At 41.7% G+C, this 17,166-nt stretch overlaps 1 protein-coding gene across 2 annotated transcripts in view; it reads left to right on the top strand.

Moving 5' to 3' along the window:
• Nucleotides 1-3,734: 3,734 nt before the first annotated feature.
• LOC110522050 (serine/threonine-protein kinase WNK1) overlaps nt 3,735-17,166 on the top strand; it is a 48,656-nt gene continuing 35,224 nt past the window's right edge. The window contains exons 1-2 of one of the 2 annotated variants that reach the window (XM_036976806.1): nt 3,735-3,927; nt 8,162-9,366. In XM_036976806.1, coding sequence (XP_036832701.1) covers nt 8,623-9,366 — 744 coding nt within the window. In that variant the 5' untranslated portion in view covers nt 3,735-3,927; nt 8,162-8,622. The remainder of the gene's footprint in view (nt 3,928-8,161; nt 9,367-17,166) is intronic. The other variant, XM_036976802.1, reaches the window with a different exon arrangement.

Here is a 17,166-nt window from a genome sequence, read left to right as displayed (position 1 = left end):
TCCGGTCGCTTCATAGTGGGCGTTCTAGCATTTATTTGCATATTTCCTTTATGGAACGCCTTCCCCGTATGCAATAACGCAATATTCCCTTGCACTCCTTCTCGCAATTTTTTTAAACGTTGGCAAAGGGTGAAGTCTACAAAACACAGTCTACTCTGTTTGTTTCCGTTTCTAGTTTTGGAAACAGAAACCTGTTAAATCGATAAGAACATTTGCAGAATGTCAGCTTCATCTTCCCCAACTGCCTGCCACTGGGATTCCTCTCATCACCATATTTGGTAGTTAGTGGAACCGCCAACCGGTTGCTTCAAATTTATACATCTGGTGGAATATCTGGCCCATTGTTCTATCTGCATTCTTGGAGTGTGTATGAAAGTGGGCTTGTCAACAGAAGCGGATCATCTAATTGGGGAGATTTCTTGCCACTCAAGACCGTTTTGCGTGGCTGATTGGGATGCACGACCAGTTTATTGTTTAACTGTATCATTTTAGCTAAGCCTAACCTTAACCTTTTTCCAAACTTTAACCTCATTCAACTAACCTGCCACGTTAATTATCCAAACTAGCTATACATTTTAGCAAAGCTAACCCCTTTCCTAACCTTAATTTTATTCTTCTAACCTGCCACCTCAATTATCCTAACCTGCTATGGTAGTTCTCTTAACTTGCACTGTAACTTTAGTGTTTATGTGAGGTTGCAGTATTCATTGATGATCACTGGCAAGCTGTGGTGCCTACATTTCAGGCCATTTAGTTGAATGACCATAGCTCACACATAGTAGTAGCTTATGTAGCCACAAGCAGGATGAATTCGGGGGAGTGCCCAGTTTTAAACTAGCTAGCAAACTGCTGTCATTGGCGGGAAGGAGGAGGATCTAGGCCTCGGGTGGCACGAGAGAATCAAGACCCGCCTAGTCTGTTAGAATCAACACTGAAGAAAGTGGACTTTGTCGCTTTTATAGCAATGGTGATAAATGGCACTGCACAAATTGAAAAGTGTTCAAGAAAGATTGACATCATTGTTTCTGCAGCTGAACTACACTGAACAAAAATATAAACATAACATGTTTCATGAGCTGAAATAAATGATCCCAGAAATGTTCCATAGGGATGGTGGCAGGTTACCTCCAGGCATTCAGGCCAAAGATTTCAATGTTGGTTTCATCAGACCAGTGAATCTTGTTTCTCGTGGTCTTAGTTGTCTTTAGCTGCCTTTTGGCAAATTCCAAGTGGGCTGTCATGTTTCTTTTACTGAGGAGTGGCTTCCATCTGGCCATTCTACCATAAAGGTCTTATTGGTGGAGTGCCGCAGAGATGGTTGTCCTTCTGGAAGGTTCTCCCATCTCCACAGAGGAACTCTAGAGCTCTGTCAGAGTGACCATCGGGTTCTTGGTCACCTTCCTGAACAAGGCCCTTCTTCCCCAATGGCTCAGTTTGGGTAGGTGGCCAGCTCTAGGAAGAGTCTTGGTGGTTCCAACATTCTCCCATTTAAGAATGATGGAGGCTACTGTGTTCTTGGGGGATCTTCAATGCTGCAGACATTTTTTGGTACCCTTCCCCAGATCTGTGCCTCAACACAATCCTGTCTTGGAGCTCTAGAGACAATTCCTTCGACCTCATGGCTTGGTTTTTGCTCCAACGTGCACTGTCAACTGTGAGACCTTATATAGACAGGTGTGTGCCTTTACAAATAATGTCCAATCAATTGAATTTACCACAGGTGTACTCCAATTAAGTTGTAAAAACATCTCAAGGATGATCAATGGAAAAAGGATGCACCTGAGCTCAATTTCGATTCTCATAGCAAAGGGTCTGAAAACTTATGTAAATAAGGTATTTCAGTTTTTAATTTTTAATACATTTGCAAAAAAAACTGTATTCTCTTTGTCATTATGAGGTATTGTGCATAGATTGCTGAGGATATTTTTTATTTACTACATTTTAGAATAAGGCTGGCTATAAGGTAACAAAATGTAGAAAAAGTCAAGGGGTCTGAATACTTTCCGAACTTCAGAAAGTTTTCATACCTGAATTAAAAATGGATTAAATGTACTCTATTTTTTTCTCACCTATCTACACATACTAGGTCCTTGCCAAGGAGAGGATTGGTGCCTTCTAAACACAGAAAGGCAGCCTTGATTCTTCTTCTTTGGGTTTATTGGAGAACTACATGCAAAAATGTGTATTGTCGCCACCAACAGGTGTGAAAAATTCACTAAAGAAAAGTAAATTCCACTGTCTACAGGAAAGATCAAATTAACATTATTCCACACAAACTACGAAAAAAAGAAAAAAAAACGATATATATATTTATTCCTGCTCCTTCAGTCATTTGAAACCTAAAATCCCCTGCTCAGGCTTGACAGGGTGGGACCACACGAGTCAGTACCAATGATGTACAGTGGCTTCAGAAAGTATTCAGACCCCTTGACTTTTTACACATTTTGTTGTGTTACACCCTGAATTTAAAATGAAATCAATTTTTTTTGCAAAGAAGGGCACCTATTGGTTGATGGGTGACAGTGAAAACATGTTTTTGCAAATGTATTGAAAATGAAATAAGGAAATATATTTTTTAGATAAGTAGAAATATAAAATGTACATACAATACTTTGTGGAAGCAACTTTGGCAGCGATTACAGCTGTGAGTTTTTATGGGTAAGTCTGTCTCTAAGAGCGTTCCACACTTGGATTGTTTTGCCTGTGCTTAGCTTCATTCCATTTATTTTGTATCCTGAAAACTCCTCAGTCCTTAACAATTACAAGCATACCCATAACGTGATGCAGCATACACTATGCTTGAAAATATGGAGAGTGGTACTCAGTAATGTGTTGTAATGGATTTGCCCCAATCATTACACTTTGTTTTCAGGACAAAAAGTTAAGTCCTTTCTGCATTTTTTTGCAGTATTACTTTAGTGCCTTGTTGCAAACAGGATGCATGTTTTGGAATATTTGTATTCTTTACAGGCTTCCTTTTCACTCTGTCAATTAGGTTAGAATTGTGGAATAACTACAAAGTTGTTGATCAATCCCCAATTGTTTTTAACCAATCTACCAATAGGTGCCCTTCTTTGCGAGGCATTGGAAAACCTCCCTGGTCTTTATGGTTGAATCTGTGTTTGAAATGTACTGCTCGACAGAGATGAGGTAGTCACTAAAAAAACATTTTAAACACTATTATTGCACACAGTCCAATCAGCTGATTATGTGACTTGCTAAGCACATATTTACTCTTGAAGGTATTTTGGCATGCCAGAACAAAGGGGTTGAATACTTATTGACTAAAGACATTTCAGCTTTTCATGAAAGAAACATAAATTCCACTTTGACATTATGGGGTATTGTGTGTGTATGGGCCAGTGACAATTAAAATATATATATATATATATATCATTTTAAATTTAAGCTGTATCACAACAAAATGTGGAAAAAGTCAAAGGATCTGAATAGTTTCTGAAGGCACCGTACATATTCGAGTCAGTAACCAATGATGAACAGTGCCTTCAGAAACTATTCAGACCATTTGACTTTTCCACATTTTGTTGTGATACAGCTTACATTTAAAATGAAATCCATTTTTTTTTTAAATGTCACTGGCCCACACACACACACACACATATATACACACACACACCGTTTTTGTTTCGTAGTTTGTGTGGAATAATGTTCATTTGATTTTTCCTGGAGACAGTGGAATTTACTTTTCTTTAGTGAATTTTTCACCCCTGTCCAGTTGGTGGTGACAATGTACATGTTTCCGTGTAGTTCGCCAATAAACCCAAAGAAGAAGAATCAACGCTGCCTGTTTGTGTTTGGAAGGCTCCAACCGGCTCCTTTGGCAAGGACCTTCTTGGGTAAACAAACGTCTCGGAGTTTTCTCACAGCTTGATGGCTACTTATGGATGGAAACTTGACCACACAACGGTAAATGAAACGACAGATTAACGTATTTCTATTAGTATTAGCATTCTATGAGCGGGAGAGAAATCGCAGTTTTGGCAACGCGGAACTGTCCTTCGATGTTCTATGCGGAGATGGGCTAACAAAGAACTCTCGCTCCAGCTAGCCAACGCGAATCAGACAGATTTCAAACAGTCAAGTGCCAAATCTCATGTTCGTTTTTTGACTTTGTATTATTATTATTGTTTTGTGTTAGTTATCGTTTCGATTTCACGATAATGTAATTTGACAAACGTTAATCAATTGTTATTTTATCAAGTTGGGGTAGCTAACTGTTAAGTTGCTAGTCGCCATCGTAGCTCGGTAACTTAAAGTAGTTAGTTAACTATGAGATATTTCCAAAGACAGTACAGTGTGAAGGTAGGCTAACTGCTTCTCCGACCACACTAGTTGGCGATACCATGGGGACCTTGGCTACCTTAGCTCATGCGTAGAAACACGTCGTCGGGTCTAACGGTCGTCTCGCGCCGAACTGCGCATGTGCAGGCTGTCAACTCAAAGGCACTCCTGTGATATAAAGTTATTTTTTTACGAAAATGAAAACGTGCCAGTTGGTCAGTTTCACGAGGTTGGAGGAATAAGATGTTAAACCACTTAAGACATTTGCTTCAATCTAGGGTTGCGCCTTTAGATTTTGAGAAAATTAACAACCAAGTAAGAATTGTTCACTTCTCTGGTTTGGTTGGTCTGTTTCTCAAGCATTCCCGGAGGTCTTGCAATGTTGCGGCTTTGGGTTTAGAAACTTTATATTTCTATCACTCATTTTTTAGGTAAGTTAATAATACTAGCTAACTAACTGCGCAGTCGCCATGGAATGATGGTGAGCTAACTAACTAGTAGCTAACGTTTGTCGAAAGACTACAGAAAAATAAATAAAAAGACGATACATATTTATTTTTTTAACGGTTTTTTTTTTCTTTGTATTTTCTTTTACCAGATCTATTGTGTTATATTCTCCTACATTCAATTCAAATTTCCCAAAACTTCAAAGTGTTTCCTTTCAAATGGTACCAAGAATATGCATATTCTTGCTTCAGGGCCTGAGCTACAGGCAGTTGGATTTGAGTATGTCATTTTAGGGGAAAATAGAGAAAAAGTTAGGCTAAAACTGTTAATCCAATATAAATCCCCAATCACAATTGTAACATCTTTGATTGCAGGCGACGTTGGCTCGCTAAACTCGAATATAAATAGGTGTCGTCTCGGCCGAACTGCGCATGTGTAGGCCGTAAAATCAAAGGCACTCCTTTAATATCAAGTTGCTTTTAGGGAAATTAAAACATTTCACTTTCACGAGGTTGGGAATAATAACGTCATAACTAGTTGAACACGTTATTATTCCCAACCTCGTGAAAGTGAAATGTTTTAAGCTATAATCAAGGTTGTTACTTTAGAGTTCGAGAAAATGAACAGCTAAGAAGTAATCTTTCACTTCTCTGATTTATCAAACTCTGAACCCAAAAAGATCCCAGAAATGTTCAATACGCACCAAAAGGTTGTTCTAATTTTGTGCACAAATTTGTTAACATCCTTGTTAGTGGGCAGCAGGTAGCCTAGTGGTTAGAGCGTTGGATTTGTAACTGAAAGTTTGCAAGATCGAATTCCAAGCTGACAAGGTAAAAATCTGTTCTGCCCCTGAACAAGGCAGTTAACCCACTGTTCCTAGGCCATCATTGAAAATAAGAATTTGTTCTTAACAGACTTGCCTAGTTAAATAAAGGCAAAATAAAAAGTGAGCATTTCTCCTTTGCCAAAATCCACTTGTCAGGTGTGGTGTAACGTTAGACCGTCCCCTCGCCCATACCCGGGCGCGAACCAGGGACCCTCTGCACACATCAACAGTCACTCACGAAGCATCGTTACCCATCGCTCCACAAAAGCCGCGGCCCTTGCAGAGCAAGGGGAGCCACTACTTCAAGGTCTCAGAGCAAGTGACGTCACCGATTGAAACGCTATTTAGCACGCACCACCTCTAACTAGCTAGCCGTTTCACATCCGTTACAGTGGTACATCAAGAAGCTGATTAAACAGCATGATCACAGGTGCATGTTGTGCTGGGGACAACTAAAGACCACTCTAAAATGTCCAGTTTTGTCACACAACAGATGCCACAGATGTTTCAAGAGTGTGCAATTGGCATGCTGACTGCAGGAATGTCCACCAGAGCTGTTACCAGAGAATTTAATGTTAATTTTCTACCATAAGCCGCCTCCAACATAATTTTTGAGAATTTGACAGTATGTCCAAACGCCTCACAACTGCAAACCAGGTGTGTGGGCGAGCGGTTTGCTGATGTCAACGTTGTGAACAGAATGCCCATGGTGGCGGTAGGGTTATGGTATGGGCAGGCATAAGCTACGGACAACCAACATAATTGCTTTTTTTCGATGGCAATTTGAATGCACAGAGATACCGTGGTGAGATCCTGAGCCCCATTGTCTTGACATTCATCCCCCACCATCACCTCATGCATGAGAATGCACGACCCCATGTTGCAAGGATCTGTATACAATTCCTGGAAGCTGAAAATGTCCCAGTTCTTCCATGGCCTGTGTACTCAGCAGACATGTCACACTGTTGCGCATGTTTGGGATGCTCTGGATCGACGTGTACAACAGTGTGTTCCAGTTCCCGGCAATATCCAGCGACTTCGCATAGCCATTGAAGAGGAGTGGGACAACATTCCACAGGCCACAATCAACAGCCTGATCAACTCTATGCGAAGATGTGTCGCGCTACATGAGGCAAATGGTGGTCACACCAGATACTGACTGGTTTTCTGATCCACTGACTGGTTCTCTGTTGGTCACAAGGTATGTGACCAACAGATGCATGTCTGTATTCCCAGTCATGTGAAATCCATGTCTGTATTCCCAGTCATGTGAAATCCAATGAATTAATTTAAATTGACCAATTTTCTGTATATGAACTGTAACTCTTTGAAATTGTTGCATGTTGCATTTATATTTTTGTTGTGTGTGAGATTATATATATATATATATACACAAACAAACAAACAAATAAACAAACAAACAAACAAAATAACTGATAAAATATTGAATTTGGCATTTACTGCTATAGCCCATAGAAATGTATTGAATAACACAATGACAAAACAGAAAGTAAATAAATAATAAGGAACAAGGTTTTGAAGTGAGATCTATATCTAAGTGGGAAAATAACTTAGAAAAAATAAATGTACACCCATGTTTGGTCATATTATTTTTGCCACATTTTACCCCCTATGCATGTTTTACAGCCCGTTCTTACTCCCCTGAAGATTGTGTGTGTCTTAGAGCAGAACAACCAACACCTTTGTTTGTGAGTCTCCCCTTTCGATATTGGTGTGTAGCTCTGACGTTTCGGTCTGGACAGTCGGTTTTGTGAGATGACCTCCTCAAAATGACAAAGTCAGTGACAGAGTTGAGACGATTGTTGTCGTACAGCCAAACAACCGACACTGTCACATATTAGTTTGTAGCTCAGACGGTTCGGGTTTTACAGACGGTTTCGTGACAATTTTCTCGTCTGGATCCTCGTGTAGGAAAAGGCCACTTTCACAAGCTCCCATGTTATGGAATAGGCGTAAACTTTATATCGGCGGAAAGAGGGCCTTGAGTTGCAGCCACTACAACAAACAGTAAGTCTCTAGCATAAACACACAGGGAGCTATTCAAAATGACGTCACTTTGTGAGGCACCAGTGTGTCAATCGACTCTAGGGGGTTTAATCAATGTGGTTTAGACCCATAACAGTGTGACATAACTAGGACAGAGGGTTGCATAAAACATTGTAGTGTTTCAAAGCTGCTGTTGACGTTGAATGCAGTCGACTACAACGTTCAAACCAATGAAGCTACTGTCGTATTATGTGTAAATATTGTGATATTTAGTTACCTAGTTGAATCACTGTTACTCTGCTGTGTACTGTAAAGCTTGAGATAACTGTCTGCCACTTGACCACCACAACAAGGTAGCTACAGATATTCACTCTGTAATGTACTGCTTCTTAACAACTTTTTTTAAACAGACATTCCTCAAACCTCTTTGCACTCATTGTGGGAATTTGGCCTGATAAGTCAGGAATTCTAGATTTTCTGACCAAACCCTCACCTCGCCTTCCCTTAAACCAGTTTTCTCTTTCCCCCCTGAATTTTGTTATGCTGATCTCATCTCTCCCTGCTTCTTTCCCCCTGCAGTGACACTTGATCTCAGCTGGCAGTGTGTGGCCTGTCGTTGCCTGCAGTGAAGCTCAGTGCCTGGAGCAGAGTCTAGCTCTTTCCCCCACCCTGGTGGCTCCTTATGATGGATCGCGGTTGTACCTGGTTTCTTGCAGCATGGATGGTGTGTATCTAAAGGGTCTTTTGTATCAGCATCAGATTTTCCTGTTCGGTGTTCTGTTAATTTCCATCTACAAAAGAACACCCTCCATCCAGACGCGGAGCCCTGTACACCTGCAGACTGTTTTAAAGCAACAAGCACACAGCTAGGAATAGGAGAGGGGAGATCTGCAAAACAAGCTCCTGTTTAGTGGCAGTCTGATTTAAAAAAACAAAACAAAAAAAACAGATTTGTTTCATTCCAAAATCTGTATGGAGGAAGTTTGACTTCCCTTTTCTCTGTTGAATCGTATCCGCTCACTCTCGCGTTGAGTGGTGGGATGTCGGAAAAGCCCAACGACAAGATGGTGAAGTTCCTGGCTCCCCTTTCCAAGAGTGGTAATGGCAACGTAAACAACGGATCTGGCTCGGACTCACTTGTTGGTGAAAGGGTGGCAGTGGAGGTGAGGCACCGCCACCACACCATGGAGCGCGATCGCTGCACCGCCGAATATCGACCATTCTTCCGCCGCAGCGTCATCAGCGACTCTAATGCCACCGCCCTCGACCTCCCCTTACCCAGTACAATCCCTATCTTCGCGCCCATTGTACCCCCCGTGCAAGATGTGTCCCATCCTGCCGGTCCACCCCCCACCCCAAGACCTGCACCCCGTGTGACTGTGACGGAGAGTGAAGGAGGAGAAGTGAAGGTAGATGTGTCTGTAGAGCAGGAGGCTGCCGTAGTACAAGATATCTGTGATGGGGAAGCGGTAGTGACTCAGCCAGCATACAGTCTAGCTGCCCAACCGCCAAGCCAAACGACAGAACCTGGGAGTGGCGGTGAAGTGAAAGAGAGGGAAGAGGGGGAGGAAGAGAAGGAGAAAGCCCGGGTGGAGGCTGAACAGAGAGAGGCTGAGAAGAAGGTGCAGGATGACATCGAGGAAGCAGAGACGAAAGCGGTGGGAACGTCACCGGATGGGCGTTTCCTCAAGTTTGATATTGAGATTGGACGTGGTTCCTTCAAGACTGTCTACAAGGGCCTGGACACAGAGACCACAGTAGAGGTGGCATGGTGTGAGCTGCAGGTAAGAGCATGGGCTTTTAAATTTTTAATTGGTTTAACCTTTATTTAACTAGGCCTTTCGTTTACTGGCCCAACACTAACTACTAGGCTACCTGCATCTCAATACTATCTATTTAATAAACTTGTATCCTCAAATCCCTCTCTTCATGACTACTGAGGTCTAGGCCCATAAGTCTACCTACCTATCTTTCCTTCCTGTGACTGTGGTACTGTCATGCGGTCTAAATCACATTCAGGGCATTTGGACATAAACTGTGTGTCACCGGTGACACACCCTCGGGTGTTTTAAATCAGTCACAGTCATCCCAGCGTGTCCCTTCACATTGCCGTGCTCTGGTGATGCAAATTTACATGCAACTTTACGTGCACTGATATCATAGGCTAATTTATTAGGGGGTAATTCACCAACTGAGTAAGTGGAAACTAAAAAAACATGAGCTAGATTGCCAACTCTAAATATTATACCCACTGCTAGTAGCCGTCTATTGATAAATGTAATTGCAGTTGTAGCCTACCGCCCAATGAGGCCTATGCAATCGCAATGGCCAATGCGCGTACTGTATCTCAAAGCCGTATCAAATATCTGTTGTAAAATAGTTGCTAATAATCCTCCTGATATTAGTTTAGTACACTAGTGCAATGTCTCGTTTGTTCTTCCGAACCCTCACCTTTGTATTTATTATAGGCCTTATCTCGTTAGTCGAGTTCCTGGCATTTCCTCTTTGAGATCTAGCCCGTTGCCAATAGCAATGTTACAGAGCTGACTAGGGTTGGGACAATACCAATATTGTGACAAGGAAACAAAACACAGGGGATTTAACTTGTTTAGAAAAACATCCCTAATGTCGGAAACAAACGTCATTATTTTGTCATCCAGAGTCAAATGGATTTATTTTCCAGGCTATAGCACACTATTTTACATACCGCAGGTTTTTAAAGAACCAGAGTGTGTGGCCTGCTTCATGTTTTCATTTTTGCCATGGAAAAAATATTCTGGTATTGTCCCAGCCCTAGGGACAACAATATATTTTCGAGCAGGATGGACCTCTTCCTGAATATAAGGGTTATCTTCATTAGTGCACAATGCAGCAAAGCTTTTTAAATGGAATTTGACAATGTGTTCATATTGACCGTTTAGTACCTACTACATGGGTCTATGCCACCACAACACCGGTGACTGTTCACGTTCCAGTAGAATCTCGTGGCCCACAGCCAGAGTGATTTCCTCCCTGGTCATAGCCACAGCTTTTTTCCCTTTTAATTGTTTGGATTCTTTCTGGTCAGAGGAAGGGCGCTAAGGTGGCCCCACACTTCCTCATTTTGTGATGTTTTTTTTATTTATTTTTATGTAAAGAATGTGTTCTTCCTCATTGTGGTATTGGTTTGACAAGTGTTTCACAATGTGTTTATCCTTTACTTGTACAGTCACACAGAGCTGTGTTGCATGTTTTGTCTTGAAGGTCATGATGTTAAATTACAACTTAAAGTTGAAGAAATCACCCACTAATTTGTCATTTTTGCCTATTTACACGTGTAAGCTAGTAATGTGTCTCGCGTTAATGCAGAAGAAATAAATAAATAAACTTTCTGCTCCACATCAGACACTTCTCCACTTGGATGAGAATTCACAAAGGTTGGTTATGAAATGATCAACTTTACCCTGTATATAAAAAAACATGACCATATACAGTGCATTCGGAAAGTATTCAGACCCCTTGACTTTCCACATTTTGTTACGTTACAGCCTTTTTCTAAAATTTGATGAAGGAAAATAATTTAATCCATCTGTTGGCTGTTGTGCTTTTTACTGAGAAATGGCTTCCGTTTAGCCACTACCATGAAGGCCTGGTAGGTGGAAAGTGGAAAAAGTCAAGGGGTCTGAATGCTTTCTGAATGCACTGTCTTTATATTGACACTCTCTGAGCCTGTCATAACAATCACAGATCCCACACATACCAAGAACGTGGAGATGCTGCTATCACAGCCCTTCCCCCTCCTCAGCCCAGAGAGAGAATTCTGCACATGCTCAGTCCGCCCCTGAGCTCATTGCTTTTGTGAATTTAAAATGGGTCAGATTCCTGACTGATGAATTTCTAATCTCCTGTGTGAAGTGCAGCAGGCTGGCCTGCCAAGGCCTGTTTCTTCAGCTCTCTATCTATCCATCTTCTATCCCATCCTCCCCCCTCCACTTAGTCCCTTCTCTCTCCCCTTCCCACCCCATCCATTCTACAGAGATTATGCTGATAGTGGCATGTGACTAATATCTCCCCAGGATTCAGACATAAAGCATATAACCAATCAAGCTGCACATTTGATTTTCTATTGCCTCAGGATATATTCTTGCCTTCTCTTTATTTTATGCTCCCTCTCGAACTCTACATGTCAAATCTTTGTCACAAACATAAAGTGGTGCGTGCTACGCCATTGCTGAGAAGTATAAGTTAACTATCTTAAGATCTGCAAAATAAATGATCTCCAGCTTAGGGCTCCAGCTATGCATTTGGTTTGCTGACTTGCTAGCTTGCAAGATCAAGCTTCTTGGGTAAAGAAGAGACAATCCCCTCCTGGATCAAGATCCCCGCTGCCTAGATATTTTTTTTGTGCGTAAAAAAATAAAATAAATAATAAATAAATAAATAAAAAATTTGAATGAAATATTGCCCATTGTGTGGTAATACCGTATACCCTGGTATGGTACAGGAATGGTATGAAATTCCAAAAGTCAATACCACCCAACCCTAGTAGGCACTATGCTGGGAGGTGCTGAAATCCCCTCACACGGTTATAAAAGCTGTCCCATGATCAGTAAAAGTAAAGCACAAGGCTTTATTCCCCAGACAGAGTCTAGGTTATACACTGCTCAAAAAAAATAAGGGAACACTAAAATAACACATCCTAGATCTGAATGAATGAAATATTCTAATTAAATACTTTTTTCTTTACATAGTTGAATGTGCTGACAACAAAATCGCACACAAATTATCAATGGAAATCAAATTTATCAACCCATGGAGGTCTGGATTTGGAGTCACACTCAAAATTAAAGTGGAAAACCACACTACAGGCTGATCCAACTTTGATGTAATGTCCTTAAAACAAGTCAAAATGAGGCTCAGTAGTGTGTGTGGCCTCCACGTGCCTGTATGACGTGCCTGGGCATGCTCCTGATGAGGTGGCGGATGGTCTCCTGAGGGATCTCCTCCCAGACCTGGACTAAAGCATCCGCCAACTCCTGGACAGTCTGTGGTGCAACGTGGCCTTGGTGGATGGAGCGAGACATGATGTCCCAGATGTGCTCAATTGGATTCAGGTCTGGGGAACGGGCGTGCCAGTCCATAGCATCAATGCCTTCCTCTTGCAGGAACTGCTGACACACTCCAGCCACATGAGGTCTAGCATTGTCTTGCATTAGGAGGAACCCAGGGCCAACCGCACCAGCATATGGTCTCACAAGGGGTCTGAGGATCTCATCTCGGTACCTAATGGCAGTCAGGCGAGCGCTGTGCGGCCCCCCCAAAGAAATGCCACCCCACACCATGACTGACCCACCGCCAAACTGGTCATGCTGGAGGATGTTGCAGGCAGCAGAACGTTCTCCACGGCGTCTCCAGACTCTGTCACGTCTGTCACGTGCACAGTGTGAACCTGCTTTCATCTGTGAAGAGCACAGGGCGCCAGTGGCGAATTTGCCAATCTTGGTGTTCTCTGGCAAATGCCAAATGTCCTGCACGGTGTTGGGCTGTAAGCACAACCCCCGTCTGTGGACGTCGGGCCCTCATACCACCCTCATGGAGTCTGTTTCTGACCGTTTGAGCAGACACATGCACATTTGTGGCCTGCTGGAGGTCATTTTGCAGGGCTCTGGCAGTGCTCCTCCTGCTCCTCCTTGCACAAAGGCGGAGGTAGCGGTCCTGCTGCTGGATTGTTGGCCTTCTACGGCCTCCTCCACGTCTCCTGATGTACTGGCCTGTCTCCATCAGCCAGGAAGCATAGGAACTGAGAAGTGGTCTGTTGTTATCACTTGCAGAACCACACCTTTATTGAGGGTGTCTTGCTAATTGCCTATAATTTCCACCTGTTGTCTATTCCATTTGCACAACAGCATGTGAAATGTATTGTCAATCAGTGTTGCTTCCTAAGTGGACTGTTTGATTTCACAGAAGTGTGATTGACTTGGAGTTACATTGTGTTGTTTAAGTGTTCCCTTTATTTTTTTGAGCAGTGTACAACACCCACCCCAACCCCATGTACACCGAGGCCCATCTCTTCCCTCACAGACTAGAATAAACCAGACGTGCTTTCCAGCCTCCCAGCTCCAGACAAAGCCGGTGTGTGAAGACGGGTCACGGAGGACGGGTATCACCAGGGCTCTATTAGGTGTTCTTTGATATTTTGCTGTGGGACCTAACATTTTATTTTGGAAGCACCAGTGCGACCAGGGGGGAAAAAAATCACCCAGATAATAATTGTTGTAATGATAGGCTTCACTGTGCAATTGTTTGAGTGCCCTAGAGAAAAAAGTGAGCACAGATTCTTTAATATTGTAAAGAATGCACCAGCGATTTGTAGTTCTTGTAACTTTCTGAAGAGAACTGCATGGGAATGCCTGTCTACCACTTTGTGTAGCCAGTTAGCGATGCCAAGTACCATCAAATATATTTTATTTTCTTCTCCTGGCCTCAAAAGTGATCTCCTGATGTGGTTTTAATCATTGTTATGGACTTGGAACATCAAATATATATTTTTTAAATAAAAAAAGAATAGATTTTGAGTGAACCTGGAAAAACTAAACCGAGTAGTTTTTTGTTGTTGTAGTTTTTGATGTTATTATGACTGGTAAGTATTCTGAGTGGCTGGTAGATTTTTTTCATCTATCTGGTAACTTTACCAGTATATCTAACCCAGAGTCTCTGGTGGCACAGCTAGCACTGCGATGCAGTGCCTTAGACCACTGCTCCACCCGGAGGCCCGCCGCACTGCTTCTTGACTCACTGCTCGGTTAAAAGGATCGGGGTCCCGCTAGCGCGACAACTTCCAGTGAGACTAGAGGGCGCGTAATTCAATAAATAATCATAAATATTATGGATTTTAAACATTTATAAGTGTCTGATATCAACTGAAAGCTTCAATTCTTGTTAATCTAAGAGCACTGTCCGATTTACGTTAGCTATTACAGCGAAAACATGCCATGCGATTGTTTGAGGACGGCGCCCCACATCTGATTTGTCATCCAAAGGGTCCCAGCTATAACATGTAGTGTCGTTAGATAAAATCCTTCTTTACATCCCAGAAAGTCAGTTTAGTTGGCGACATCGATATGAGTAATCCACTCGTTCAACTTTCAGAGAAAGGAATCTAAAAATCTACCCCTAAACTTTGTTTCAACAAGTCAAAATACGTTTCTATTTACTCCTCAGATACCCTAAAATGTAATCAAACTATACTATTTATTTCTGAAAGAAGTATGTTAATTAGGAAACCAATTTTGGCAAGTGAGTAATTGTCATTATTACAAATCAATTGAATTACAAATCAATTCAATAAACCGTTAGACCATATTTAGCTAAGCTTCCAGGTGACTAACTTAACCATTACATACATCATTGTTGTTGGTATAACCACTGACAGAGTAGCTTGTTAGTAGCTCAAGTGTACAACAGGGCCTTCTCTCTCAGGGAGGAAACCCTCAAATTTAGACTCTTAATTCTTACAAAGATTTTATTAGTTTCAGAAACAACCTGTATGATGACATCGCCAAGTCTGAAATCATATGACACCTCTGCACAAAATATGAATGATGGCACAGAAATGTGTAGGAGTAGCTTTGCTTTTGTTCGTGAGTGACAGAGTGAAAGCTTTTTGCATAGGCGCTTTTTTGCGTTGTTGTTGTGGGACTAAAAAATGCCCGGAATGTAAAATAACGTTATTAACTGGTTCTCATGCTTTTAAAATAACGGTTCTGTCCTGGAACAGTATAGGGAATTCCATAAGGTAATTCAAGAAATTGTCAAATAGACTAGACCGGTTTCTCTTTCACCTTTCAATCGCTGTTGAGTAGCGCACGCGCCCCTCCCTTTGTGCTTCACAGTCCAGGGGCAGCTCTCTCCCTCCCATCCGAATCAGAACTATTGATAAATGATCCAACCCAAATGTAGAGTGGTAGTCCCTTATCCTCGTGTACAATCATCTCAAACTCCTTATTTACATCTGGTATTCCCAGAGTGGGGACTTCGCACAGCGTTTGTTTAAACTTCTCAAACACTTCTTGACACCCTGGTGTCCAGTATACTGGGTCGTGGCTATGTTCCCCCCCCCCCCCCCCCCCTTCCGTCAAAGCGTTCAATGGCATAGCCATTGATGAGAACGATGGAATAAAACTATGGATGGAGTCAAATAGACCCCGTTCTTAATTTAACTCTCACTGCCCCACAGCCGAAATCGATTGCTACTGGGACAGTGACACGTGCATTTTGTGACATGCCCGAAACCCTATGAAAGGGTACTTCACGTTGAGTCTATCAATCGATCCTCAATTTTGCACAAACGGACAAACATTTACAGAAAGGGAGATATCCTGCAAACATGAACTTTATTCATCTTAAATTTGTAGCATACAGTATGGTCCCCGTTTGTCCTTGTATTATACCGGTGCGAGTGGCATTTTAATGACAGATCATTGTCTCAATGCATTTTTAAAGTCTAGATTACTATACATTTCGTGAAGACCCAACACATTTTGTTTGGTAATCTCCAATCATTTACGGGCAAAAATGAAAGCTGGACAGTCATGGAGCATTAGAAAATTAAAAAAACGATGGATGTAGGAAAAAGTTTCTTTCACTGGTAATCTTGTCGTCTAGACCTGTTGCATTGACGTATGGCTTGAGTTCTGTACTTTCTGTCCCTGGGAGATCAAATAAGAAACCTGTGCTGTATTATCAGCTTTTTTTTAGTTTCACAGACCATTTCTTTGGATCGGTTTAATTCAATTTGGGACAATTTCATGTAATGGGATCATATCAAACAATAGACTGCAGATGCTGTCAACACTCGTATTCATCATGTGACCTTGTATGAGAACCTTCGCTTCAAATTACTAAAATATTGCATTATTAGAGTGCTTGCTGAAAGCTACTAATAACATATTAGGAACTATACTGTCAATACTCATTACACTTCAATTGATAAACCATGAGTAACATGAATTTTTCCATTTCCTTTCTTTCTACTCCGAACTCACTTTCTTTTACTTTCACTAGTATACATACAGTTGAAGTTTACATACACTTAGGTTGGAGTCACTTAAAATCGTTTTTCAACCACTCCACAAATTTCTTGTTAACAAACAGTTTTGGCAAATCAGTTAGGACATTTACTTTGAGCGTGACACAAGTAATTTTTCCAACAAATGTTTACAGACAGATTATTTCACTTATAATTCACTCTGTCACAATTCTAGTGGGCCGGAAGTTTACATACACTAAGTTGACTGTGCCTTTAAACAGCTTGAAAAATTCCAGAAAATTATGTCATGGCTTTAGAAGCTTCTGATAGGCTAATTGACATAATTTCAGTCAATTGGAGGTGTACCTGTGGATGTATTTCAAGGCCTACCTTCAAACTCAGTGCCTCCTTGCTTGATATTATGGGAAAATCAAAATAAATCAGCCAAGACCTCCGAAAAAACATTGTAGACCCCCTGGTTCATCCTTGGGAGCAATTTCCAAACGCCTGAAGGTACCACGTTCATCTGTACAAACAATAGTACGCAAGTATAAACACCATGGGACCATGCAGCCAT

The sequence above is a fragment of the Oncorhynchus mykiss genome, chromosome 1, assembly GCF_013265735.2.
Source record: "Oncorhynchus mykiss isolate Arlee chromosome 1, USDA_OmykA_1.1, whole genome shotgun sequence".
Taxonomy (NCBI): domain Eukaryota; kingdom Metazoa; phylum Chordata; class Actinopteri; order Salmoniformes; family Salmonidae; genus Oncorhynchus; species Oncorhynchus mykiss.
The sequence above is the reverse complement of the archived record's forward strand: the minus strand, read 5'-3'. Positions and strand labels throughout refer to the sequence as shown.